The sequence below is a fragment of the Epinephelus fuscoguttatus genome, linkage group LG16 (assembly GCF_011397635.1).
Source record: "Epinephelus fuscoguttatus linkage group LG16, E.fuscoguttatus.final_Chr_v1".
NCBI classification, from domain to species: domain Eukaryota; kingdom Metazoa; phylum Chordata; class Actinopteri; order Perciformes; family Serranidae; genus Epinephelus; species Epinephelus fuscoguttatus.
The window spans coordinates 12,388,438-12,415,150 of NC_064767.1; the positions used below are offsets into that span (position 1 = coordinate 12,388,438).

General features: G+C 41.5%; 1 protein-coding gene and 1 long non-coding RNA gene across 4 annotated transcripts in view; both read right to left on the reverse strand.

The window, feature by feature from the left end:
• LOC125904065 (uncharacterized) overlaps nucleotides 1-13,221 on the reverse strand; it is an 80,128-nt gene extending 66,907 nt beyond the window's left edge. For all 3 annotated transcript variants that reach the window (XR_007451380.1, XR_007451379.1, XR_007451378.1), the window contains exon 1: nucleotides 12,903-13,221. This is a non-coding gene — a long non-coding RNA (uncharacterized LOC125904065). The remainder of the gene's footprint in view (nucleotides 1-12,902) is intronic.
• Nucleotides 13,222-19,329: 6,108 nt separating this feature from the next.
• slc30a6 (solute carrier family 30 member 6) overlaps nucleotides 19,330-26,713 on the reverse strand; it is a 74,663-nt gene continuing 67,279 nt past the window's right edge. The window contains exons 12-15 of the mRNA XM_049600431.1: nucleotides 25,761-25,863; nucleotides 25,620-25,667; nucleotides 24,368-24,436; nucleotides 19,330-20,399 (exon numbers count right to left, since the gene is read on the reverse strand). Of these exons, the coding sequence (XP_049456388.1) occupies nucleotides 19,770-20,399; nucleotides 24,368-24,436; nucleotides 25,620-25,667; nucleotides 25,761-25,863 (850 nt within the window). The 3' untranslated portion in view covers nucleotides 19,330-19,769. The remainder of the gene's footprint in view (nucleotides 20,400-24,367; nucleotides 24,437-25,619; nucleotides 25,668-25,760; nucleotides 25,864-26,713) is intronic.

A 26,713-nucleotide genomic window follows, 5' to 3' on the forward strand; every position in this document is an offset into this window, starting at 1 on the left:
TGGCGACTGAGCAGCTCCACTGGAGACTCCACTGCAAAGAACTGTTTCCACCAAGCAGTCAAGTGTGGTTCACTTCAGTTCAGTTCAGTCTGCTTTTTTTTCCATTTCCACTGTGAAAAGTTGTGGATGGTACCAATACAACCGTTCTGCACCGTCCCCATGTTTGCCCCCCCCCCCCCCCCCCCGTTGAGGTACCTAGCACACAGATCTGGTACTAAAAGGTGGAGCTGTGAACACTGCAGTCTGACTGTAGAGGACGGTCACTCTGCTCAGGGCTGAGTTGTGTCTGGTTTTGAGGCTCATGTAACCACTGTTCATACTGTGGAGAGTTTTATTAGTAAACTGTAACTATAAAATGAAAGGATGTTTGCTGCCTCTTGTGCAGCGGGGCGACTGCCAACAATTTTAAGGTGTAATGTTATTCAGTTGATGACGTGAATCAATCAACACATCTTAAATATTCCATATGACAACTTTGACCATCACTTTACTTTTTACATGACAGACACATTTAGTAGTGCGTGGATCTTCAAGCATTAAAAAAAATATTAATTTAGACTTAATTATGTGAACTGCATATACTCTAATCCTCACTAGGAGAAAAAAAAAAAGCATTGCGGAGCATCGTTCCTGTGGGCTACGGCAACACTAAACCCCTGAGCTTGCCTGAGAAGGACTAAATGCACAAACCTGCTATTTTTAAATATCCCATGGAGAGAGACTCTCACTGCAGCCCGTTTTATTTTGTTGTGAAAATGTGGGCGTGCAGCCTCGTTCTGTGGACGATAAATGAGGTGCTGACTTCCATCTGCGTCACTGATGATGAGGAAATACAGTGAGTGCTGGATGGAGCAGTAAGTGACAACAACTCCGTCCACATTTAAGAGTACTGTTTGCGGTGGAAATGCTAGGGTCTAGGTACCATGTCTGAGGGGTTGGTTTTGGTTCTACAGTGAAAGTGTTTGGTGGAAACGGGGCTTTCAGGCCTTACTCAAGGGCACCTCAGTGGTTGCTCACTCTGTTTCCATTGCAGTTTTCACACTGCCTTTTGCTTTTATCAATATTCCAACTTCTCTAGAGAGGCCAGTTTAATTCAAAAACAGATCAACAGAAAAGCAGCAGAACCAGAGGTATCGTCTATTTTAAGCTAAACATTCAACTTCCCTATCAGAACCTGCCTCTTACATCACTCACAATGCAACTTGACCACCGACAGCTGGGTGGGACATGGTAGTGTGTTATGCTAGTAGCAGCTAATGTAGCTTGGAGCCGCTGACCTGCAGCAGAGATAAGCAGCCAGCCTCAGAGGGCTCACTTCACCCTAACTCTACACCTCCAGATTTGTTTCATTTTCAAATTTGTAGTCTTCACTTGAGGACTTTTATTAGACTTCACACAGTTCCTTCTGCAGACACTAAAGGCTTCATACTACTTAAACCGTGTGCAGCAGAACTCCCCGACACCTGGAAACACATTTGTCTTGTTTTTAACAATTGGGACTTAATCCATTTCTGATGGCTGCAGATACATATGGACTTTTTTTGCAGACTCTGCATGCAGGTCTTTGAATCGCTCTTAGTCTGGCCCTTCACATGAGACCACTTTGCCTTGGGAGACCCCGTCAGGAGCGACACAGCTCTCAGGATCACAGGGGCGCGCGAACCCCTCCACCATGATAAGGTGGTGATTCTCAGAAAAGTTCAGGGAGTATTTAGTTATTGACAGTTGAAACTTATCGTTAAGTCTGCTGTTGGAAGTCCGTGGTTGTACTGTGTGTGTGTCAGTTTTAATAATCTCTCACTGCTCCTAGCCTAAAAAATACTAAATTTTGGGAAACTGCTTTATATGCAACAATCTGTTTTGTACATATCATTGTTTTGCTTCCTACTTTTCCCAAACAGGTAGCCCGACCTTCACACCAGCAATATTCAGGTCACGTGTTCACTTTCTAACCTGTAAGCCTTGTTTACCTCTTCTCTCCATCCCCTTACTCACTCACTCTCACACACACCCACACCCACACACACCCCACCCCCCACTGGGCCCTGTGGCAGTTTGTTGTTGTATGGAAACACAGCTAACCCTGCTGCCCTTTGAGTGTTCCTGCTAAACCAGCCAACCAACCAACCAACCCATCTGTCCATCCATCCACCCACAGTCGATATATCACCTTTTGTTAATGGGAGAGATGTATGCCAACACACACACACACACACACACACATACAGTCGTACGGTATGCGGATGAATCACACCAGAACCCAAACTGTTATTGACTTTCACTTGATTTTAAAGTGAGCTGCTCGGTGCGTCAGAAAAACTCAACTGTTCCCAGTTATGTTTCTGCTCGGGGTGAAACAAAATCTGTGCTTATTTTTCTCCCATGTTGCATTTCTACAAAACAATGTACCACCACTTAATCACAGCTCCACCTGAAACAGAGCGATGTAACACACTCAAAACTGAAATACAACTCATTTATTTGATATTTGCATTTATAAACAGTCATATTAAAGGTTCAATGTGTAAAATTTAGGGGGATTCAGTGGTTCATCGCTCAGTCGTTCAGAGGTCTCTTCCTCTCCAAAACAAATGGACCAGGTGATTAAAACTGGAAAAAACACTGAAATAAAGCAGCTGCAAATCACAAATTAGTGTTTCTCCTGCACTGTTTGGCACATGGGTGACAGCCCGCTCACCTGGCACCAGCAAATGTGTGCTAAATGGACGACTATAAAAACATGGCTGTCCATAGACGAGGACCAGCTCCCTATATAGATGTAAACAGCTCATTCTAAGGCCACGAAAACTCACTTTTTTCAGGTGATTACACACTAATGAAAACAGCTATGAATATTAAATACATTTCTGCCAACAGGTGCCCCTAAATCCTACGCACTGGACCTTTAAACCACTGTTAATTTAAAAAGAATATTGAAGCTGTCTCTCCAATGTTTTCTTTAACTAGATTAATAAGGGCCTGTCCCAATACCCACACTTCCCCTAGAAATACCCACTTGCACTCGGTTGTGCGCATTCACGTTTAGGCTAGTGGTGTCCCAAAACACAATTGAGGTAGTGGAAGTGGTTTCCAACACTTAAATCCCGCCCTAGGCAGCAACTTCAGCAAGTTTTTGAAAACAATCTGTTATTGTACGATCGGAATGTAGGCTATACCAACAACAGATGGTTGGACTAGCGTAAACTCATCAGCAACTCTGTTGAACACAGCATCAAAATATTTAAACAAATCGACTTACCCGAACAAAATCGACCAGAACTAGAAGACGTCGTAGGCGCCTCCTGTTTTCAGCATTTCTTCTCCGTTGATTCATCAGACGGAGAAGAATAACACGCTACAGGTAACACAAGCGCTGGAGCCGGCATTTTCAAATCTGAATGACCGGTATCTTGCTACTACGAGTGACGTATGCCTGCTTGTTGCGCGCCGATTTGCAGGAAGTGTCTCATTTCTTAGGGAAAGATCTCTACCCTAATATTTCTCACTTCCCTCATCAAGTGTTATTTCGCACTTGATGAGGGAAGTGAGGGAAGTTATTTTTGTTTGACAAAAGAAATTTCCATATTATCAATCTTGTGTCATATATCAATTTGTAAATGCTGGAGTCAAGAGAATTATTTGGGACCTACAAACAGTCATCAGCCAGAAAAGGGTGAGAATTACATACAGTAAGATATCACTAAAAAAAACAATGTACTTTATAATTAGTAGTAGCAGTAGTGGTACGACCAGCTGCAGTATTACAGTTTCCTCACAACTGGTAAAACATTTCTCAGGAGAAGCCTAGCAATGTTTATCTGTATGTGAAATGAATATATACATATTTTGTTTTGTATTGCATTACTAGAATTATTTTAGTTTTGGAAAATACAAGCGACTTGTGCTCTGCAGCATTTCTGTAACATTAAAGGTAAACTAGCACAAACGATGCAGTAAAGAGCCACCATTCTTTTTATTGAAACTGAATCTAGGGTCATGCAAAATTTAAAATAAATAAATAAATAAATAAATAATAATAATTAATTTATGGTCACTGTGTTATGATTGATATAGTTTTCCTGTTGGGAGACAAATACTATACCATAATTAATATTGATGGTAGGAAATCATTGTAATTTATTAAAAGGATAAACAGACAAACTGTATTTAAAAAATGTCATTTAAAATTTACATTTACTGGCATCACTCAAGCGGAATTAGCAACAAATTAACAAAGAAGCAAAAAATATATATATAAAATTGTAAAAGCAACTGTCGGATCAAATACTGGAGTCAGTATTCAAAAAGCCAAACCGTTTCAAACACACACACACACACACACACTCTCTGCATTGTTAATGGGAGTGAAGCACTCTGTATTTGACTGTGGGTGAGCGAGGAGGCGGTGACATGTCAAACAGCATCAACATCAAACTCAGCCAAGTTCAAGGTCAGCTCGATGGCGCCGCCCTGCTGCTGCAGCAGAGACACTGCATTTCATCCTCATCATCATCACCACATCTGACCTGAGTCTGACGATAGACCCTGTCAGTGACCTCTGACCTCTGACACACACAATTACTGCTGTTTGTCTGGATACTCTGCTGACAGCAGAGGATCATTTGCTTTCTTTTAAGATTATTTTCTGGACTATTTCTTTTTTTTGTAGATAAGAAAGTCTAGCGTGAAATGGAGAGGGGGAGGGGGGTGTGCAGCAGGTAAAGGTGGAGCTCATTTTAATGACTTCATACACTGATGGGGAGTTTGTAATAATTCATCATCATGTATTAGTTCTTTTAATATTCTGTCTAGTAATCCGAAACAAAGTGACTTCAGTTATCACAGTACCAAGAGCTCAAATGGTTGTAAATGTACTTACTGCCTTTCACCACTGTTTGATGCAACTTGACTGACATCTGTCTTCTGGTTTTACATCCCAGCACAGAAAAAAACAAGTAAACCAGTGAGAAAATAAAAAAACTGGGGCTGAGAGGGAGTGTGTGAGATCATCATAAATGGAGATTTGTTGTGTTAGAATTTAAAGAGCGTGTGTGTTGTGGTTAAATGTTAGACACACACCATCTCCATGATTACAACTCTAAGTGTTTCTCTTTGAACTCCGTGGATTATGTCACTGACTTTAATGTTCCCGTAGGACTGTGTGTGAGTGTTTGTGTGTATGTGTGTGTGTGTGTGTGTGTGCGTGTGTGCGTGTGTTGGATTAGTCTCTATTTGAAGTGTGAGGTCTGATCTAATCTGCAGGTCGCTGTAAACAGATGCAGTGATCCTGCCTGTCTGAACACAGTGTTCACTGCCAATGTTACACAACACACACAACACACACACACACACACACACACACACAGAAGATTAACACAGTGATTTCTGCCTCGTATAGAGGATGACGCTGTGATAAAACATACATTATAACTGAAATGATCGCCCCAGTAATGAGTCCTACAACCCATAAATGAGTTAGCACGTCACCACTCCTGGCTCCCTGGTGTCAGAGTCAGCAGGTTTTCTAAATGGGTGTTTGGTTAGATGCCTGAAATAAGGTCTGTGATTAACATAAGCTTAAGAGACTTTCACGTTTTGATCTACAACATAAAATACGTCAGTACATACCCCACTGCTGAACTTTGAAGCTTCTGTGTGCCTGAAAAAGGCAGGTGCTAACAGTGGCTAAATGAGACTACAGAATGTCATCAAGCCTAACCGCGCCGAACACGGCTATACAGTCTTGTTATGTTGGTGACATTAAGTAACGCAACCGTCGTGTAGTTCGTTTATAGCCTAATCTTTTTTCTTCTTGCGGTACCAGTAGGCATGTAAAGACAAGGGTGCAGTTCGTTGCTTTGAGCCTAGGCACAAAAAAGGGTTCTCCTGCTCTCCTGCTGCTTCTCCCTTGCGCTACCTTAAAACCAAACCTGTATTAAAGGCACTGACTCCTTTGGCGTCTCAAAAGTGGTGAGAACTGACCCTGGGAGTCATTTCATGTCTCACACTTTCTCTCAGGTGGTAAAACAGTTTAGGGTTAAACATCAGGTGTCCAGTGAACACCACCTGGACCTCAAGGAGCCCTTAAACATTGTCATCAGCCCAAGATGGCTCCCTCTGTCTCCCTCAGAAAGGCTGGTACCTCTCAGTCACCTAACTTTACATGCAGCAGCATATATTATAATTTAGCTGAAGTTATCTTTAATTAATATCTTATTTCTTTGTGTGGACCTCCCTAGTTTCATACTTGTACTGTGTATTACATGTATTGACTGCATATATAATTCCTGCTTATACATATGCTTTGTTAACATGTGTCTCCATTCAAACGTCATGCCAAAGAGCTTACTTGATTTGACTAAAGTAAGAAAATGATATATGATATTAACTCAGGCTGGGAACAGTTACGTCTGACGTAGGGACCAGTCACAACCTAGACCAAAGAACCCTAAAAGAACCCGTGTTCCTTCAGATGCAGCAGCTCGCTGATCGCCACCAGGCCTCATGTGTTGTTTTGAGGCTGCTGACAGGTCGAGTCAAAACAGTGACAGCGAGAGAGGAAGACGGAAGACGGAGAGGAGGAGGAGGAGGAGGAGGAGGAGGAGGACAACTGGTGCCATACACTCATGAGTAAACAGAGATTAAATATAGAGATGCTGTTTTTTTAAAAAAAAATGTATTTATATTTATAGCTGCTCGTTTGTTGAATCTGTCTGAATTGTTGTACAAATGTAAGGTGTGCCAAAAGCATCCATAAATCCACATCCAAAACTAGAAAAGTGCTCCCAGCTGACCACAGCCACTCGCAATTCTTGTAATTTTTAGTAGACGCAATGCAGCACATTTCAGATGCATCCCAGAGGCTAATAAAAATACGCACCTTGTCTATTTTTGACAAAGCCGCAGCACGCTGCACAGAGCAGACTGAGTCCTCCTGCTAACAGGCACCATATGTGAAATAAAGATATGATGTACTTATGAGGAAGAATGTATTCTTAATAACTAAAACACAGCCACAAATCTTTGATCCAAGTCGTTCATAACTCGACTTTTAATGTATTAACTTTGTTTGTAGGCTACTGCACAACAAAAAAGGAAAAAACAACATTCAGCACAATTAAAACAGACAAAAAATGAAACCATTTAACTGCCTACTTAATTCCTCATGGTACAAACACAAATATATTAAGGAAAAACGAACTAATCAGCAAAATCTGTAAGTCTATGAAATCAGACTCGCTTCTAAAATACTCCCAGTGTGGGATGACGCCATGCAGCAGACTGAACAAAACCTAGTCACAGCTGCGCACATTGGAAATATCCCTCCCCTGCAGTGAAGATAGTGGCGAAGATATCAATAAATTGGGATTTATCTATCTCACGTTATGCCTAACTTCAGTGGACCAAAACATATCAAATATGGAATTAATCTGCAGATGCTCTGGTTCAAAATGAGACCAAACTTTTCTATAGATGTCAGTTTTTGAGCCAGAATGTTTCCTGTAACAGACAGTAAGGCTTGTTGTTTTTAGCCACGCCAATTCCAGAAAACTTGCAGCCCCTACTGGCTGATTAAGGGGAGTAAGGAGTCAGTCAATGAAGGTATAAAACGGTTGATAAAACACAACCACAAGACTTCCTTTGCATAAAGCATTACTGTATTTTCAAAGGCAACTTTATTCTGTTTTTGACAGTTCAAGATTCTCAACTTTGGGTTTTGTGTGTTCATCTGTGATCATTTTGTTACTGTTTCTAGCTGTTTCTGTGTTTCTGGTCTTTGTGCTAAGCTAACTGGCTGTAGCCTAGTATTCAACACCCAGAGATTGACTCTGATATCTAACTATGATAATGGATTTAAGCCGTGTCTCACTGTGGGTATGCTGAGCTGCTATGGGTGGGGAAATAGCATAAATAAAAGTAATGTTTTCTTCCTGTTTACTCCTCATTGTGCCCACTGTAAAACTTTACAGTTCAGTATTATACTGTATATGGTATATGTGTGACATCACTGAGACAGTTGGTCCTCTCTGTTACTGACTGAACAGCAGCTTCAGCAGACCAAACTTCACCCAGTTTACAAGCTGGTCTCCTGATGTCAGGGTGTCTGCAGGTATCTCAAATTTAATGTCTTTAAAGACCTTTTCAAGATCATCTTTTTTTTTTTTTTAAGAGATATTTTTTTGGCCATTTTGCCTTTAATGGACAGGACAGGTAGATGACATGCAGCAAAGGGCCACAGGCCGGACCCAAACCCGGGCCACCGCAGCAACAGCCCCGTACATGGGGCGCCCGCTCCACCACTAAGCCACTGACGCCCCTTTCAAGATCATTTTTAACCAAATTTAAGACTGTTTTTTGGACAAATCATCTTTTCCTTATCCAAGAATTCCAGGTAGGTATAAATTTTAATGAATATGTGGTCCTGTGCAGAGGTAGGTTTTATGCAGTAATGTGGAGCTTATTGGTTTATTATTAGAGAGTTAGATTAATCTACATTTTGCCAACATATACGTGCATGTGTATAAGGTAAATCAGGTTCAGTTGTTGGTTTAAAAATTTGTGACATCAGACTCATTTTGATGAGAAGAAATTATAAGATGGATAAAATAAATAAAGTATAATTTTGTAGCAATTAAAACTGCATAAATTAAAATCTATGACTATTTAATTACTTTTAAGGTCCAATATTCATGATATATCATAAATCAACATTAAGAGTTTTTAAGAACCTGCAGCCACCCTGTCTGCTGCACTATTTTAGGTCTTAGATTGTAATTAGACTTTAACTCACATGATTTTTATTTTTATATTCATATTATATATTATGTAAGTATTGTTAGATGGGGCCTGAGAACCAGAATTTAATTGCTTCTGTAATTGTTTTGCATGTGATAGAAAAGGCTTCAATGACTTAATAACTTGTTTTCATTTAACTACATCAAATTTAACACTACACAAATACAAACTGTCTTCACCAAAAATATCAAAAACTGTCTCTTTTTTTGGACAGGAAATGGGCAGATCCCCCCCCTCCAGTCAGGTTACATGTGACCCGTGCTGTTGCTGCAGCGTGTACGCCGACCTCAGCAGTGTGAACCAGCTGTGTCAGACTGACCCAGAAAGCTGAGACGCAGCACAGATCTCATTCATTTTCGGGGGATTTTCAGCACAGATTACAAAGGCTCTACCCCATTTGTTTTGTAACAAGCATGTGAAGTCAACACTAATGCAAACGCCGCAGCTCTGAACTTCAAAATGCTAGGGGACCTTTCTAGAGGCTTAGGGCCGTCGAGCACATTCACCGCTCAGGGAGCAGAAGCCCCGCTAAGCTGCGAGGGCAAAGTACTTCTTTGATTGTTTGTTGGAAATCTCTTCCAAAAGCCACAGAACAAAAACAGAGGGCGGATTATCCTCTTTTGGAGAGGAAATGAAATTCTTCAGACGAGGCACTTAAACATGTTTCGGGATGAACGATGGGAAGCTGCTGTTTGGGTGGCGGAGTGTGTGTGTGTGTGTGTGTGTGTGTGTGTGTGTACATGTGTGTGTTGTGGTAAATAAGAGTGATGCACATTTGTTTCTATTCAAAAAGTAGTTATTGACATTTAATGAGACTAAAAATGTGTAAGCAGTCTCATGAGACTGTAAAGATCAGAAAAAGGGAAGCAGTGTTTTAGAAATACACAAAATGACCAAAAGTATGCAGACACTCAAACACTTCAGCCGCATGTGATAGCTGAACATGTTTATGTAAAAGCAAAAGGTATTAACGTGCTGCTGTAACAGCTTTAAGTCCTCTGGTTTCAGACTTAACACCAGATATTTGAACCTTGTTCACAGTCATTAATTCAACACTGGGGGCTGTGCTGGTGATGAAGGAAGGTGAGGTGCGTTTTCTCATGAAATACAATCCAGGAAGTCCAATGTGAGCAACAGATCTTAAGGTTTATCAGACACCAAAATGCAGCACAGGACTAAATTATACACACGGACAGGATTTTAAAAACTAGAGAATTATAACAGCGGCAACTTTTTTATCTTCTGCCTAGAGCTGTCAAACGATTAATTTTTCAGTAGCTGAATTTTGATAGATAGAAATTTCATTATTTTGCATTTCAAAACAACTTTGAAGTCCATAAAACATGGTAAAGCAATTCTTAACAGAGTGTTTTGACAGGGAATCAAATAAATGCAAAGAAATTTACTTTACAATCTTGACTTTTAGATGCACTGCTACAAACATGTCGTCCTGAAACTATGATTTAGAGGTAGGAGACAGTTTCAAAGTGCTTTCCACCTTGAAAAACTGCAATTACCATGATATATGTTTGACAACTCACTATCGTCCAATGATCCCCAGATAATGTGACAGTGTTTGCACTGTTCAGGAGTTCCGGTTTAGTTGCTTCCTCTGATTCATACAGGTGCTGTATGCATGAAACAACTGTCTCCCCGACTGTAAAGCCCAGTATGCACCGTGTGATTTTGGGTTGTCCCAGACTAAAGATGACCAATGTGAAAGAAATGTGGCGACATCTTTGGTCGTGGCTCTAAAATGATGGTCCTACATCGCACAGTGAGGGAGTGCTGTGATCAAAGACAGCCTGGGATAAAATTCTGACATTGTAAGAAATTTGAGGTGACCATTTCACTGTGTGACTGCTGTTACCACCTACGTCTGTTAAACAACCAATTGAAATGCAGAATGAAATGATGCACTCGCTCCAAATCAAAACAAACAGACAGATAGCAGCTCATCATTGAGGCAAAACATGCTAAAAGAAATGTGTGGTATTCCAGCAAAGAGGAAAACCTTGAAGATCGAGATAGTAGTGTGCTTGTATGATGATACTCAAGAAAAAACGCAGGTGCTCTTGAAGAAAAGGGAAGAAAAGATGAACTTCAGGCACTCATGCGTGGAGCAGGACCAGATGCATTTGAATTAAGCTAAAAAGCCTTTTGAAAACCTTGTGCAGTTGTGGCAGCAGAAGCCTTAAAACCTGATGTCGCACCCAAGTTTATTAGATCATGTCAAACAGTGTAGCTGCACCAAACTTATAAGATTGCTAAAATCTCACAGTCTGTAGGAAGCCTAAGATATATGACACAGAACATGTCAACCTGAGAACATCCCCTTAAAGGGCCAGTGTGTAAAATGCGTTGAAAACCGTTGAAAACGGTGACATCAGTGGTCAAATTCTAGAGTGCAGGGCTCGCTCGCTCACCCCTCCCGTCGGGTAAATGACGGTGGCCTCGTAGGGACGAAAAGCCTTGCACAGACAAGTTTTTCAGGAGTAGGTCTATCTAGCGACGAGGTGAATGTTTATTTAGAAATCTACATGTTACGATACTGTAATGAATCTCTCAAGAGCAGGAGACCAGAGTAGTGTTCTGGAAAAAGGCCCGTTTATTTGAGCACTCCAAAAACTCCAGTAACACTCCAGGGGGTAAAAGACTCCGTCCCAAACTCTGACTCTTCTGGCGCAACACACACACTCCATACACACATACTCGTTTACAATACCTAGCAGGTACCCCCTCCCCTCTCTGCTCCACCAATCTCCAGCCCGCACACTGACTGACAGCGTAGCCTGTAAACAGAGCTCAGCTGTTTATTTAGCCTAGCAATATCTCCAGACTATAGTAGCTGCAATGGACGACTTTGAACGCGATTTTGAAGAGTTTCTTGTAGCGGACACAGACCCAGAGCCATACCTGTTTGAGCCGAAGCATACAGATGAGGAACTCCATGTGTTGGATGCTGAGCGGGTGAGAAGAGAGGCTGAATCCTCCGCTCCCATTTTGCTGCACAGAATGGGACTCGGTGCTACCATCATTGGGGAGATATATCATCAGGAGGAAAAGCGCCGCAGAGAGTGCATCACAAGGAGTGAAGTCGCGTCTTCTTTTCCTCACAGATGACGGTTTTGGTTCATTCTCTCCTGTTGCATGGTAAGTGTGGTCCATTCGCAAACTTTATAACTAAAAAAACCTTTCACTACTCTCTATCAACGAACTACTAACACTCTCTGCTGTTTCCTCCTCCTTCTTCCTTCCTTCCGCTGTCTTCGTTGGTTTATTTATACACGCGAAGCGCGTTCTCTGGCTGGCTGGATTGTCCGCTTGGGCTGCCTTACATACATGGCGGCGCAAGATGGCGACCTCTCTAAAGCAAGGCCCTTGCTATATATATATATATATATATATATATATAAAAAGCATAATTATAAGGCTACGAAAACCAAACGAATTTTATTTTATAGCGATTATACACTTATATAAACATATTAATGGGCAGAATATTCAGATTCAGATTCAGATTTGACAATAAACCATGCCAAATATTACACACTGGCTCTTTAATATAAAGCTAATATACTTGTGCAGTGGTGTCTGTGTCGCTCTGCAGTTACACCTCCACAACACTAGTTGGAGGTGGAGTTTCTGTGAAGTGTTGTAGAGGTCTAACTGATTCAAAACACCCCTAAAACACACATTAAACCTGGCTAAATAGCCACAATTTCAAACACAAGTACACAAATCGACTTCATTATAGCTCGCAAGAATTACAGACAAAACACTTGTCTGTTGCTGGACACATTTCCCCCACAAATACAACATGCTAACGCTATTAGCACAAGCCTATGACATTTTACATTGTATAAATGAGCCTAGCGGTTAGCCGAGTTCTCCTCGACGAATATGAAGCCAAAAACAACAGCAACATTTAACAAAGGTAACACTATAAAATTCAGCTCCATTACAACTCACAAGGGTCACCGAAAAAATAATTGTCTCACTCTTGACACGATTTCCACACAAATATAACATGCTAACGGTATTAGCACGAATGGCATTTTACATTGTTTAAATTAGCCTAGCGGCTAGCGAACTTCTCTACTCACGTGAAGCCAGGATAAATCACACACAGGACGTCACATGAAAGTCTGCAGCCAGTTTCCACTCATTTAGCATTGCTGTTGCTAACTTCTTCAATTAGTTTTCATCCGAAGTCTTTGGTGAATTGCTCACTCCAAAATGGCGCTGTGCCATCTCTGGTGGTTGCCTGGTGACATCTGATTAGTTGCACCTGTGTGCTCAGCTCAAACTCTAAGTACTTTTAATTCCGTTTGAAACAAGGTGCATATTACTTTTGACTCGCCATTTGAAGCGGTGGGAGTTTTTTAAGGTGAAAGGAGCCATTTAAAGGCGCAGTGGTGTCTTATTTTCCATTACTGCAGCAGCAGGAAGCAGGTTCATTGTAAGTAAGGGTGCGTTTAGGAGACAAAATAGCAGCACGCGATTAATGCAATCTAAAATAATAATGCGTTTTGTGCGGACCTATCTTAATCTTTGTGCTAAGAGTCCTCCTTCTGACTCACCAATCACTATATTAACAGTACAAATACTTGACTGACATCAACAGGAGTGCACCTTGCATGTATTTGATTGTCCAAGCAGCATTTTGCCAGATGTTCCTGCACTACCAGGGCTCCTACATTTTAAGGAAAGTTAGATTTAAGACTACTTAAGACCTTTTTTATCATCACTCTGAATAAAACTTAAGAGCAATTTTACAAAAATCAAGACTGTGGGAAATGACGGGGGTTTGGGACAATTTGCCCCAATCTTAATTGTTACATAAAACATATTTTTTTAATTTTTGTTCCAAAGGAAAAGTCAGATGATTTGCTTTAAACGTTTAAAATATTAAATTCAACATATTCAAGACATGGTGGAGATGAGGGCAGAACAGAACTGGCGTTTGTTGGCAAACACGTCTGTCCGTCCTGGAAGAGGGATCCCTCCTCAGTTGCTCACCCTGAGGTTTCTACAATTTCTTTTCCCCGTTAAAGGGTTTTTTGGGGGAGTTTTTCCTTATCTGCTGTGAGGGTCCAAGGGACAGAGGGATGTCATATGCTGTAAAGCCCTGTGAGGCAAATTGTGATTTGTGATATTGGGCTTTGTAAGTAGAATTGAATTGAATTGATATCAAAGTTTTCTTGCCTACTGATTAAATGCTCCAGAAAATGATGCTGAAGAAGAGCAAACATGGATATAAACAATGTGTTTTTAATGAGGAAGGAAATCATTAAGAAAAGTTGTGACACACACACATACAATGAGTCCTGGTGAGAAACACTGAGTGTAAACATTTAAGTCCACACGGCAGCTTTAATTTCTCTCTCAGAGGGAGCAGGAGTTCAAGTGTTCCTCCAGTGAGCATCCAGTAATATTTGGCACTTCCACCCTCACTGCATCTTTATCACATTTTGGAACACAGCCCGTGAACATCCACCTCGTTAACCGACTAAACTCCTGGGAAAACACAGAGCTTCCCTTAGTGGGAAAATGCGCCTGATCCTCTTCCCCTTGTTAGATTTTAAACAAACCCAGTGATCAATGAGTACTGGTCCGGAAAGACAAGAGGAACTCGGGCCTATTAGTGGTTTTGGGAGACCAGGCGGGTCCTTCAGTAACGGGGTCAGGAGTCTGTTGGCCTCCTAACAAGTTGCGACTCTGCTGGACTCGAAGCTGTCTCCTCACCTCAGCCTCACACGGCGGCCTGCAGCGCCGCCCATTCATTTGAATATTTTCTGGGCTGATGAGGATGCGAGGGCGGCGAACTGCGGGCCAAAAGAATAACATGATTGCAGGGGACAAAATAATGACCAGACGCTGCAAAGTTGCTAAAGTGTGTCATACATTATTATGCAAGCAGGGCAGCGTGTGGCTGAGAGAGAACAGGAACATTGTTGGGTTTGTGTGCTTTGCCAAAAGAGGCGTCCAAATGAGCTCAATGGGCTGATATCTGACGCTCCTGTCTTATTTAATGCCTAAGTGGAGCTGCGTTTGGATTTTCTCTCTGTTAACAGAAGTCACACTCAGCTCCCCTCGGCTTTACAGAGTTTTAAAGTGAGTTTCGGCTGCCTGTTACATGCATTGTCTTCATTCAAGATACACTTGAAAGTCAATGTTAGTTGGACCCAACCACCCCAGTTGGACTTTTGCCACCATAACTTTTGTCCTTGTCCCACCACGTTTCCCGCTGACACTGCCAGATGCCGTTAAACTAAAACAGCAACCAGCGGCGTATCATGCCGATGATAAAGGCCGCCTTTTTTCGTTGGTTTCTGACGCAGCAATCACTGCCCCAGCGCTGGATTTCTACGACTTTGGAGTGAGACCAACTCGCTCAGCAGCTAAACAGATGAATATTTCCCTCAGGAGCTGGTAGAGACCAAAACCAGAGCTAAAAGAGAGAATATGCTAATTAATTTAAAGGAACAGTGTGCAGAATTTCGTGGTATCTAGCAGTGAGGATTGCAGATGCAACCAACTGCAACTTTTCCAGTGTGCTACGTGTGAACTCCTGGTTAGAATAATTTAGGTGTTCATTGTTTAGGAGGTTTTTACTGGGAACCAAATTATCCGCAGAGGTCTCTTCCTCTCTATAGAAAAAGGAACAGGTGATTAAAACTGGTAAAAACACTGAATGAAGCAGTGTCACATTACAAAGCAGTGTTTTTCTGACACTGCTCGGTGCAGATGGCCCAGCACCTACTAAAGTGTGCTCACCTTTTTTCTGAGAACTTAAGATCCAGATGTTCAGGAGTTTTTTTTCTGCAAGCCAAATCATCTACAGAGGTCTCTTCTTCTCCAAAACAAATGGACCTAGGGTCTCATTTATAAACCAATGTGTAGGATCCACACTAAAAATGTACATGCGAACAAAAGCCAAAAATGGTGTGCGCCAACAAATATTTGACGATCTCTACAATCAAGCCTCCAGCTCACCATCTGTGTTGCCAGTTTCCTTTCTCCAATTTGTTGGTAAGCATGGGTCAAGGTTTTTCCCATCAAGTCTGTTTTTATACATCAAAACTTGTGCATAGGAAGTGGCGTACGCCTCTTTTAGGCCTCGTTTCGTGCATACGCAATGTGTATAAATGAGACCCCAGGTGCCAGTACCAATAGCAGTACCTTTAAAGTGATACCAATACCAACAGAGTACTTCATTCGATACCCATAATGTGAATGGAGTGGCGAGTATACTATAGAAATTAATAGCCTGGGCTTTTATGTGCATCAGTCTATGAATAATCTATATCTAGAGAGAGAGGGTAACTGTTGCAACACTGGTTTGTGTGTTGCTGAAAATAAAGTAATAATGGAGGCACATCGTTGTTTTCTTCAGAGGCAACTGTGTGGACGTGTTAACGTTCAGAGAAGGCATCTTTGTTTTGTATGGGAGCACACAGGTGCACCCACACCAAACATCCTAACTTACTACAGGTATTTTTCACAGTAACAGCAGATCTTGTGAATAACACTCAGTTCCCTGTGTTCAGCCCTTTTCTACAGCCCCTGAGTTGATGAACTTACTTGCTTTGCTTATCAGCTCTGTAAATGGAGACAGGAGTCTCATCTTTACAACAGATGCTGTGAGGTCAGAAGGTCACAGAAGGTCACGTCAGGATATGATGAGAAGAGGAAGAGGTTTCCCATGATGTCTTGAGGAGATGCTGCAGGAGGAGGAAGATTCATCACACACTGATGGAGATCAGTGACGCCTGGAGGAGCAAATGGATTACAGAGAAGCAGCTGAGGGTTTTCCTCAGAAAACATTAAATTATTCACACTGGTGTGTGTACACGATGTGGAAGAAGCATCTTGAATTGTCTCCGTGTTTCTAATTACGACCCAATTTATCACAGTGTGAGATCTACACTGTGAAGGCTTGAAGTTGCTGATGTCTTGTAGTTCTCACCTTGCTAGTGACGTACAGGTGTACTCCAGCACCCTGTGACATCACTGCTGGGTGTGGTCACAGCTGCAGTTCATTTACACATACTAGACCACACTGCTATGATACAAAGCTGGCTAAAAATCGTCAAAGTGCCCCTTTAGATAAACATCTGCACAAAAAAACAAACAAAAGCAAAAGAGTTCCTGATTCAATGCTACATGGAAATGTCAACATTTAAAATCAGAAGAAGCAACACAGTGACATCGTCTTAATTACACTTCGTGTTTTTCCCACCTCGACAACAAAAAGCACCGAGATCAGGCATTACGTATTTTCATATCTTTTGACTTCCAGTTTCAAAAATCCAAATAACAAAACCAGAACTTTTTTTATACTTCAGGCCACATCACAGGTTGGACTATTTGCTTTTCATCATCAGAACAAATGATAAGAAAAAATCTTTCATGAGCTGTTTTTAATAACAAAGTCCCAGTCTCTTTTTAAATAAGCTTACATGGAATATGTTTCATTAGGGCTGAGTGTCATTAAAGGTTTCTACCAATACTGTTCAATTTATCTAAAGAACAATTCTCTGACTTGTTACTGTGTATCTGTCTCTTCTAGAATAGCATTATTTTGTTTACATATATTTGATATCTAAGTGTGTGTTTACAGGCTTTTTAAAAAAGGCACCAGAAACTTGTGACCTGTCAGGAATGACTAACAAGGAACTACCGTTTTATGACACCCAGCCCGATTTCAGGTTAAAATCATAAATAAGAAGAAACCTTACAGGTCATCAACATCCCAGTCAAATATACACTGCCAGTAGAGAACATGAAATGGTCCTCTTCATGAAAAGGCTCCATGTTTCATCATGGCGTGATAAAACAGATTCACTGTCATCAGACTTTTCTTCACAAGCATCCGAATTTTACTTATGGAGATACAAAGATTTGAATGTGTGGAGGAATAATACAAAACAAAAGAGGATGGGCCAGTCTGTGGATGTAAGAGGTGAGAGCTGCTGCCGACCACATGCAGGAAAACCGACTGACAGGTAGCCGCTTGAAAATCAATGTGCAACAATTTTGATAATTTGTCAAGCAGTAAAGAAAGAAAGTGTGGTTTCTAGTCTCTCAAATGTTAAGATTTACCTTTTTTTCTTACATGATAGTAACCTGACAATCTTGTGTTTTGAACCGTTGGTCACAAACTATATGATTAATTGTTAAATCAAAAGATACAAGGATGCAGTATTTGATTGTGTTTATGTTTCATTCACTGCATCTGTGTCTGCAGCAGCAGTTCTGCAGTCGTAGTGGTGAAATTTAGGTTTTTGAAGGTAAACTATGCAGGACTGTTTGCAAACAGCATCGCCAGCAAAAGTGACATTAAAGCTAACTCCAGATTCACTCTCGCTGGCTATATTTTTATGTTTTCCGGCGCTGTGTCTTTCTGGCACCTGGTCACTAACCTTTATATAGTGCCCAGGAAAGTCCCGAACACCACCACACACTTCTAGTGGGTCACAAGTGATGGCTGAGGGGGATTACTTCTGTTTTTGTCTGCAATCTTAATCCTGCATCGTACACCTTTAGGGTTTAAATTAAGAGCAGAAAAACAAATTACAAATGAAGACATGTCGAGAGGCTGTGAGACACTCAGGACACTTTAAGGCAGTGGTTCCCAACTAGTGGGTCACGGATCCATTCTGAATGGACCAAAAGTTGAGACTTGAGAACGTGTCAAGTTTGTAAAAAACACACTTCAATTTGAATTAAAGTGAATTTCTGGCACAAAGCATTTATTTTGAAGTGCTGTTTCCTGCTGTAAAGTGAGTGACTAACAGACAGCTACTTGACTGAGACAGCAAACAAGCACTGTGGTCTGACCTATCTGACGTTTCCGCTGTGCTTCTCTCATGTACTAGCATCTTTGATAAATTAAATCTACTTGCTCAGAAGCTAAGCAACACACTGCTTTGGACCAACTTGGAAAAAAAAAATATTAGTTTAAGTGTTCATTATTGTTGGAATATTTCCACTGCTTTACCTTTCACAATAATTGTTCAAGGCAGCTGTAGACCAGCGACTACTGTATTCTGTGAGTAAACTTTCTGTTTTTGTCAGTGGAGTCTGGTTGCTTTGAGATAACAGCTTTAGTTGGTGGGCCTTTTTAGGTGGCTAAAAACTAACTGACAGAGGCAGCATTTGTTCAGCACCGTTTTATTTTAAGTACATAACAAAGGGATTTTCTACCCAGAAGTTATTGTAAACAACCAGCGTGATTCTGGAATTTTTAAATTACAATAAATTTGTCTTCTTGATCACCTGCCTGTTTCCTAATCTCCCTTAATTTGGTTGAGCAATTATTTTTCCTCATCTCTTTATTTCAAATCTTTGTCTTTTATCATAATTTAAAGGAAACTAGATGACCATCAGTGTGTTGCCACCTCTGACCTTTGACTACTGGTTGCTTGTAATGTTTTTGATCGAGGAAACCTGAAACCTGTTCTGCTATGAAACACTTTGGATTCTAGTGTCTTTTAAATGCCTGAAATTTAAAATGTAACACTGGAATTCAGTTTCATTCAACACTTTATTTCCCCTCACCAGGAATGTTGTTTGACGATGTTTCTTCACAGCCGTTCCTGTTACAAAATAACCGTAAAATAAGTATAGACACACTGTTTCTGTCAGTGTCAGACCCCACAGTGAGGTCGTCTCCCAAGGTCCTGAAAATAAAAAAAGACTCAAATATAACACATCCAACCACAGTCAACCTCTTGGTCCTTCTGTCAGCAAAATAAATACCACAACATACTCGTCTCTCTTCTAAAGCCAGGGGAGGCTCACACTACAGGAGTTACCGTCTTGTTGTCTCACTGGGAGTAAATGTTGTAGCGTTGGCCGTCCAGCCTGAACAGGAAATAAATCTCATCAGAGTTTCACATATCTGAACCGAGGTGTGGAGAAACTTGACCATCATCATGAACACTCAGAGTTCTAGCTCGGCACAATCAGGGTCTGTATTGTCTGTACTGCGACTGTGAAGCCAGAGGATTGCTGGTTCCAAACCGGAGCGGCGCCGTCGACCCTCCGAAGGCAGTTCTGTAGCTCTGAGAGGAAGGCACCCCGCTCCCACTCCCGCTCACACCCAGTCCAAACCCTGCTCCAAGACCCTGCGAGCCGAGCCCCAGCCCACCACCGGGCCGCACTAGACCTTGACTCAGCATCCCTGTGTAGGGAGACGCTCCGTAGGTGAGTCCCAGGCCTCCGTAGGGCCTGTGGGCGTGGTGTCCCGGGGCAGGGAGGACCATCGGCTGCACGTTCCTCCCCGGTGTGTTGAAGGCGAACTCTGGAGGAGGGCTGCTGGGTTTGGCGGGCGTGGAGGTCAGTGGGTCCATCTCTGCTCCCGAGGACATGAGCAGGGGAGGCACAGAGGAGGAGGAGACGACGCCGTAGCCTTCAGGACCCAGAGGAGAAACAGAAGAGGCGGAGAGTGCCCCGGTGAGGAGGGGTCTGGTCCAGTCATCTTTAAAGATCTGGACGGTTAGCGTGGAGACGAGCGGCAGCAGCCGGTTGGTGACGTGAGCCAGGACCAGCTGCTCGTTGGCATCACGGCGGATACGAACGTGGGCAGAGCCGGCCTGAAACACAGAGGTGGAGAGAGGGGAAAGAGGTATAATATTTGCTACTACCACCAAGACCTGCACCCACAGCGGCTCCACCTGGGCCCACACCCTACGCTAAATACTGAAAGAGCAATTATCACAGTATCGTATAAGAGCAATTGTAACATTGCCCAATTTCGCTGGGGCACAGGAATAAAAACAATTTCATCATCAGGTTTTATGAATGGTTTTAACCAGTTTGTAACACTTATCAGTTACTGATGGGCTCAACACAAACTAATATTAATAACAATAATAACAATTCTGTTTTTGAAACACTTCAGACTGAATTTAAAGTTGTTCAGTGATGTTCGCCTGCCTCCGTCAGCCACGGTGCCTCTTCAGTAACAGCTGGTTAAATAAACATCACAATGACTCAGTGACCTCATCACAACACGTCTCACCTCGACATTCAGCCTCTAACGTCTACGTCTGACCTTAAAACACCAGACAGAGCGCTTCATTCTGTCCTCGTTTGATAATTTTAATGTCTTCATGGGAGTATTCAGACCTCAAAAGGACAGAGCGCACACACACACAAACACACACACACACGCACACACACTTATACACACACAGAGCCCCCCGTGGGGCAGAAGTGCAGTCAGAGGGTCAAATCAGTTTGGACAGCTGCTCTGTTAGCAGTGGGCCAACAACCAACAGTTGTGTAACTGCAGCAGCATCAGTCACAACAATGGGAGCAGCAGCATCGATAACATAAATACAAACAACAATAAACGCAGCAGCATCGGGGTCAGCGTAAACAGAGGACGCTGCTCCACCTGCAGGCAGCAGGAGGAGCGCGCGCGCGCACACACACACACACACACACACACACACACACACACACACACACAGACTAACACCAACACCAGTGATTTTAAAAAAGAGACAGTTTGGATTTTGGATTTCAACCTGTGAAGCCTGGTTTGGTTAAACAAGAATGTTTTTGCCTCAAGATCAGCGAACCTGTGTGCTCTGGAGAAGCTCAGAGGTCTGGGAGAATTCAATCATAACGAAGAAAAAGCGTTTTATTTTTTAGATGACGTGTTGAATAAAAAATGGGCACACAGGAAGCAGCAGTTTGAGTGACGACCTTTTTCTTGCAGCTGTTTTACTACTACTGCCGCAACTTCACATACTAAAACTGAAGTGAGTAACGTGCAGTTTTGTAAGATGAACAACTATAATTATAAGCTATTAACGACAAATCTGTGTTGACATCAGCAGGACGACAGCTAGATAACATGAGCTGTTAGCAGTTAGCAGCCACTGGCCAGAACTACCTGCTGATGGAGGTTGCACTGAGTTACATCATGATGCATTCAAGCTCTATTCAGTAAAAATGAGTATTGAGCGCTCTCATGATGTGTTCAGTGTAATCATATAAAAAATGTAGTTTTAGGTGACAAACTTGGATAAAAACAGCTGTTTGAAGGAGAAATTTGTTGATGGTTCACAGCTATATAAAACAGACAACAGAGAGAGAATATTGATATATTACATATGCAGTAAAAATACTTTTGAAACAGTTTTTTTCAAGGGTATGTGTAAGGGTATGTTAAAAGTTGTTTGTGTTCATTCAAAGGTAGTGTAATGAAGGGTTAAATGACTTTTAAATGTTACTTTAAAGTCGCTGATTTTTTTTTTTATTATATATATTATTTCTTTGTTTCCCTGGCACAAAAACAGGGAATAAATAACAACAAAAACAAAACAAACAACAACAATGACAACAAATATCTATATCAGTATCAGCTAACAGCCAAATTGTTATTTTAAACATAGGTATTGGCCTAGAGTTTCAGAAGTGGTGCATCCCTACTTAATATCTATATGGATATATAGATATTAAGTAGGGATGCACCACTACTTAATATCTATATGTATATATATGTAGTTTTCACATAAACCAAAAGAATAAAACAAATCCTCATCAGTCAGGCAGGCTAGGCATGTATTCAGATGCTGGGGAACTACATTTGTGAACAACATGTCCAATATTTCCATTATGTAGTTGCATGACAAAGCACAGGTGTTCTCTACTTTCTAAGCTGTGAAAGTGCAGTGAGAAACATCTTGGCTTTTTGACTCACAGTGTACAGGACGTTGTTTTCTACAATTTTAAATGTGATTAAAACAAATTATTCACTGATAATTCATTGTGAGAGCGGCTTAAAATTAGCATCGCTAATGAAAACTTGTGTTCTCTGGCTTTGGGGTGCTGTGAGTGATACACGTACAGTACATTCTGTGACAGACTGTAAGAAACTGAGACCTGGTAGCCTCGTGGTTAAGGTGTTATCACGCATTTGTAGTGCACAGAGTTTGATTACCGGCTGAGGGACCTTACATGAGATGTCATACCCCTCTCTCACCCCTCATCTCCTGTCTGTATCTCTACTCCCACCATCCAATGAGGGCAGAACTCTTTGTTCCTATTCTTAAAAAAAAAAAAAAAAAACCTAACCATGAACACATTAACCAAACATTCTCCCATTACTTGATGTCGTTGAAGCTCTCAGCCACACACACAAACTAAACCAAACTGCTATTTCCATCCAGAATTAACCTTCAGGGTCAACAACAGTTCACTTAAATTAGCTGTAATTAATAATTTGTATTCAGTTCTGAGAGCAGAGTGTGTTTCTGCGAAAAGACAGACAGATGTTGGTACGTGTGTGTTCTGCCTGCGCAGGGTGTGTGTGTGTGTGTGTGTGTGTGTGTGTGTGTGTGTGTTTGTTTGTTTCCAAGGACCTCAGTGGCCCTGAAAGCCAGCTGGGCTTGTTTGCCGTCGCAACAACAACGTGCAACACAGACGACGACAACTCAACACAGACTACAGCAACAACAACAACAACAACAGTGTTCCCTCCAAAAACTGGAGGAAGAGGGAGAGAATATCTCCGCATGAATGACTTGTTCCTTCTTTTCGTCTGGGTGAACAAATCCCTGCAGATCGTCACTCCGAACCGACGAATGACAGAGAGGGATGAGCGAGATGAAGGAGGGAGGAGGAGGAGGAGGAGGGGGGAGAAATCTAGAAACAAATACTGAGACGAACAAAACAAACTAACGGGAGGATGGAAGGAATGAGAGAGAGAGAGGAGAGAAAACAGAAAGGAGACAGATGAGGAGGCACGCTGAGAGACGGAGGGAGCTGTAAATCAGGATATGAGAGCGATCAGGTGTAAATCAAACGTCTCAGTACTGAGGCAATCAGGCAGAGTGGACACATGACCCAAGACCCCAAACCTCAAAGCCTCAGGTGCACCGTGTGTCGCTGGGTTTTATGGAAATGGATTAATTGCAAATTTGTTCTATTTGCAACCTTGTGTATATTCCTGGGTGTCATAGCAATGTGGAAATATGAGGTTAAAACAAACGGGTGTGCAGTGTGTGTTCAGCAGCTTTATACATCCTAAAAACTGAAAATAAACTGACTAAGTCTAAAAATAATGAGCCAAAGTTGACTCACACAGGACTCAGACCCCAGTCTTCTGGGTGAAAAGTCCTGTACTTGATCCACTCACCCACTGCGTCTTACTTCCTCCATGGGCTGTGTTGCTCTTTAGACTATGTCACATGACCATCTAGCAAAATATTTGTGAGTTTTTTCTCACAGATTTACCAGAGAATACCTGATTGTCTAATACTAGCCTTGACCATGACCTCCTTGCCGTAATCCTAACCATCTCCGCCATAGGAGTGTCAGTGTAAGAAGTACTAGCTAATCACAACAGGCAGTGGGTCCATGATAATGCATCATAGACATGGGTGTAAACAGCTCATAGCTGCAGTGTGACTATTCTCACCCAGGTGCAGATAGACACTCAGTTGGTGAGTTTTACAGGTTAACTAACAGTTAAAACTACGTATCATGTAAAAATTGCTTCATTTCCATTTTTCTGTTGTGTCTTTAATTGTTTGGCTGAGAAACGTACCAGAGATCCAAAGCCGACAGTCCAGAAGTGCTCATTTCGAACCTCCAGCACGCCGTCCAGAGTCGACACCTGATTGGACACAAAGAGGAGCAGTTAACCAGTAAGAATCATTGTGTCATAAACGTCACATGCTGGTTGTTTATAAATGAAAATAAAGTCAAAATATTTGTTTCATTTGAATAATTTTTTGTTTTCCAATCCTGTTGAAGTTCTGCAGCTCTGTGCATAAATGTGCAGAATCCAAAGTCTCACAAAGGATCAAATTCGTATTTCTCATCGCTCATCACTGGTCATTTCAATGGGGGGAAGGCAGCAGAGGAGAAGCAGTTTCGAACACGATGGTGGGGCTATGAAGGGGTTGCTGCCCATGTGTACCACACAGATTTTGCTGTGCTGTGCAGAGTTCACCGTGTTGAACTTTGCTTTGACAAGCCAAATAGAAAGGGATGGGCAAGGCAGACACAAAAAGATGACAAGACGGAGGAGCTGATCATGTTAGCGTCTGAATACCTGGAGTCCAACACAGCACAAGCTATAAGGGCAACCAGAAGAAGAACTGGGCCTGGGATATCATCTTCACCAAACTTCAGATAACTGGTAAATATGTAAAAATCTTTGGTAATTTTAGTGATTTCCATTGGTATTTATACAGCGCCATGTTTGCTTGAACTTCTGCCAATGATGCTCACAGAAGCATCTGCCTTGCATCACAGCCCTGGATTGTAGCGGCAGCAGCCACTTTGAAAGATGCTTTGTTTTGGGGAGCGCTCTTGGGGGTAGGCGGCTGTCAGGGTGGTTACTGTGCAACAGTGTAAATGGCAGCTTTATATTCATTTCTGACTTTTATTTAATTGATTATAAGATGAAAATGAGCAGAAGTCTTCACACAAAGGCAATAAAACAGATTTGTCATCATTATTTGTAAAAGATGATAAAACTTATTTACATCTGAAGTGTGTGTTTAGGACCAATTGTCTGTATTTGGAATGAACACAGATTAGGTTTTTATTACTTGTGGACTGACATCAGATTTAAATAAGAGTGAATACAGCTTTAATGTCTCTGAGGGGTAATTTAGCTCACAGACAGCAGTCAATTAAAAATACAGAGAACAGTGAATAAAAAAAACATAAATAAAAAAAGACAACAAAAAGAACACACAGATAAATCAGACATACAGTTTGAATTAAACATTAAATTAACCTGAGATGTGAACTTTGTTTTAAAAATGAATATTAGCGCTGACTCTCACCTCTCTGAGCAGTTTGTCCAGCTGGCCGATGATGTGGGACGGCGTCGTCTGTGAATGACAGAGGACACAACAAATTAAAATCACACTTCCTAAAGTGTCCTAATGTGGGACTTTAAACTCAGCACGACATGTTCGTCTTACCTGCAGCAGCACTTTGCCGCTGTAGACGCTCATGGGATACATGGTGCCAAAGGTCATGAGCGCAATGGCGACTGCGGATGCCGTGTCCACCGCATTGTAGTTACTGAGCAAACACACAGAGCAAAGGACATATTTAAGATGTTTAAATGCTTTAAGACAAGATATAAAAGAAAGATACTGTAGAAGACACATGGATAGGATTTCAAAATAATAAAAAGATACAGCTAAAATTGTATAAAACAGAAAAGACATGCTGCGAGACATTCACTTCCCACTGTATCTTTAAGGTGATAGCAGTCCTAGTCTATAGCTACAACATTTCTGTCTTGGTTCTGAAAACTTTAATGGTATCACATGATGTTCTTCAGCAGTTTGCCCAGTTGTCTTAGAACTACAGATGTTCACAGTTCATAGATTTCTTGTCCAAGTTGGCTAAAAAACTGATTAAAATGGTGCAATATGACAAAAAGCTCTAGAAAAGCCAATAAAAGGAGGCTGTGGTCAGAATTGTGTCTCAGCTGCTGTTTCTAACGTCAAGAATGAACTCTGAGCCTCAAAAGGAGACCAGACAGACAACAAATAATTAAAATACTCAGAATAAAAAATTTGAATTTAAACATGACGACTGAGCAAACTCTCTATGCAGAGGAAGATCATGTGATATGACCAAAATTCAACTTTTTTGTTAAAGTTTTACAAACCCAGTGTGTGAGCTTTTTTTAGCTCAATGACTGTATGGGACCTTTGTGGTATCCTCATGTTAATCTGTCTGTCATCCACATAATTATGGCAAGATATTTTGTTCTCCATAATCTGAGCTAGTGGAAGCATGTGAATATTTCACAGAACCTTTTTATTATCATCATCATCATCATCTTAATGATCCAAGTCATGACACTTTTGCCATTAATTTAAAAGTCTCATTTCTTGTCCTGTCTCTGCGTGTTCTTTCC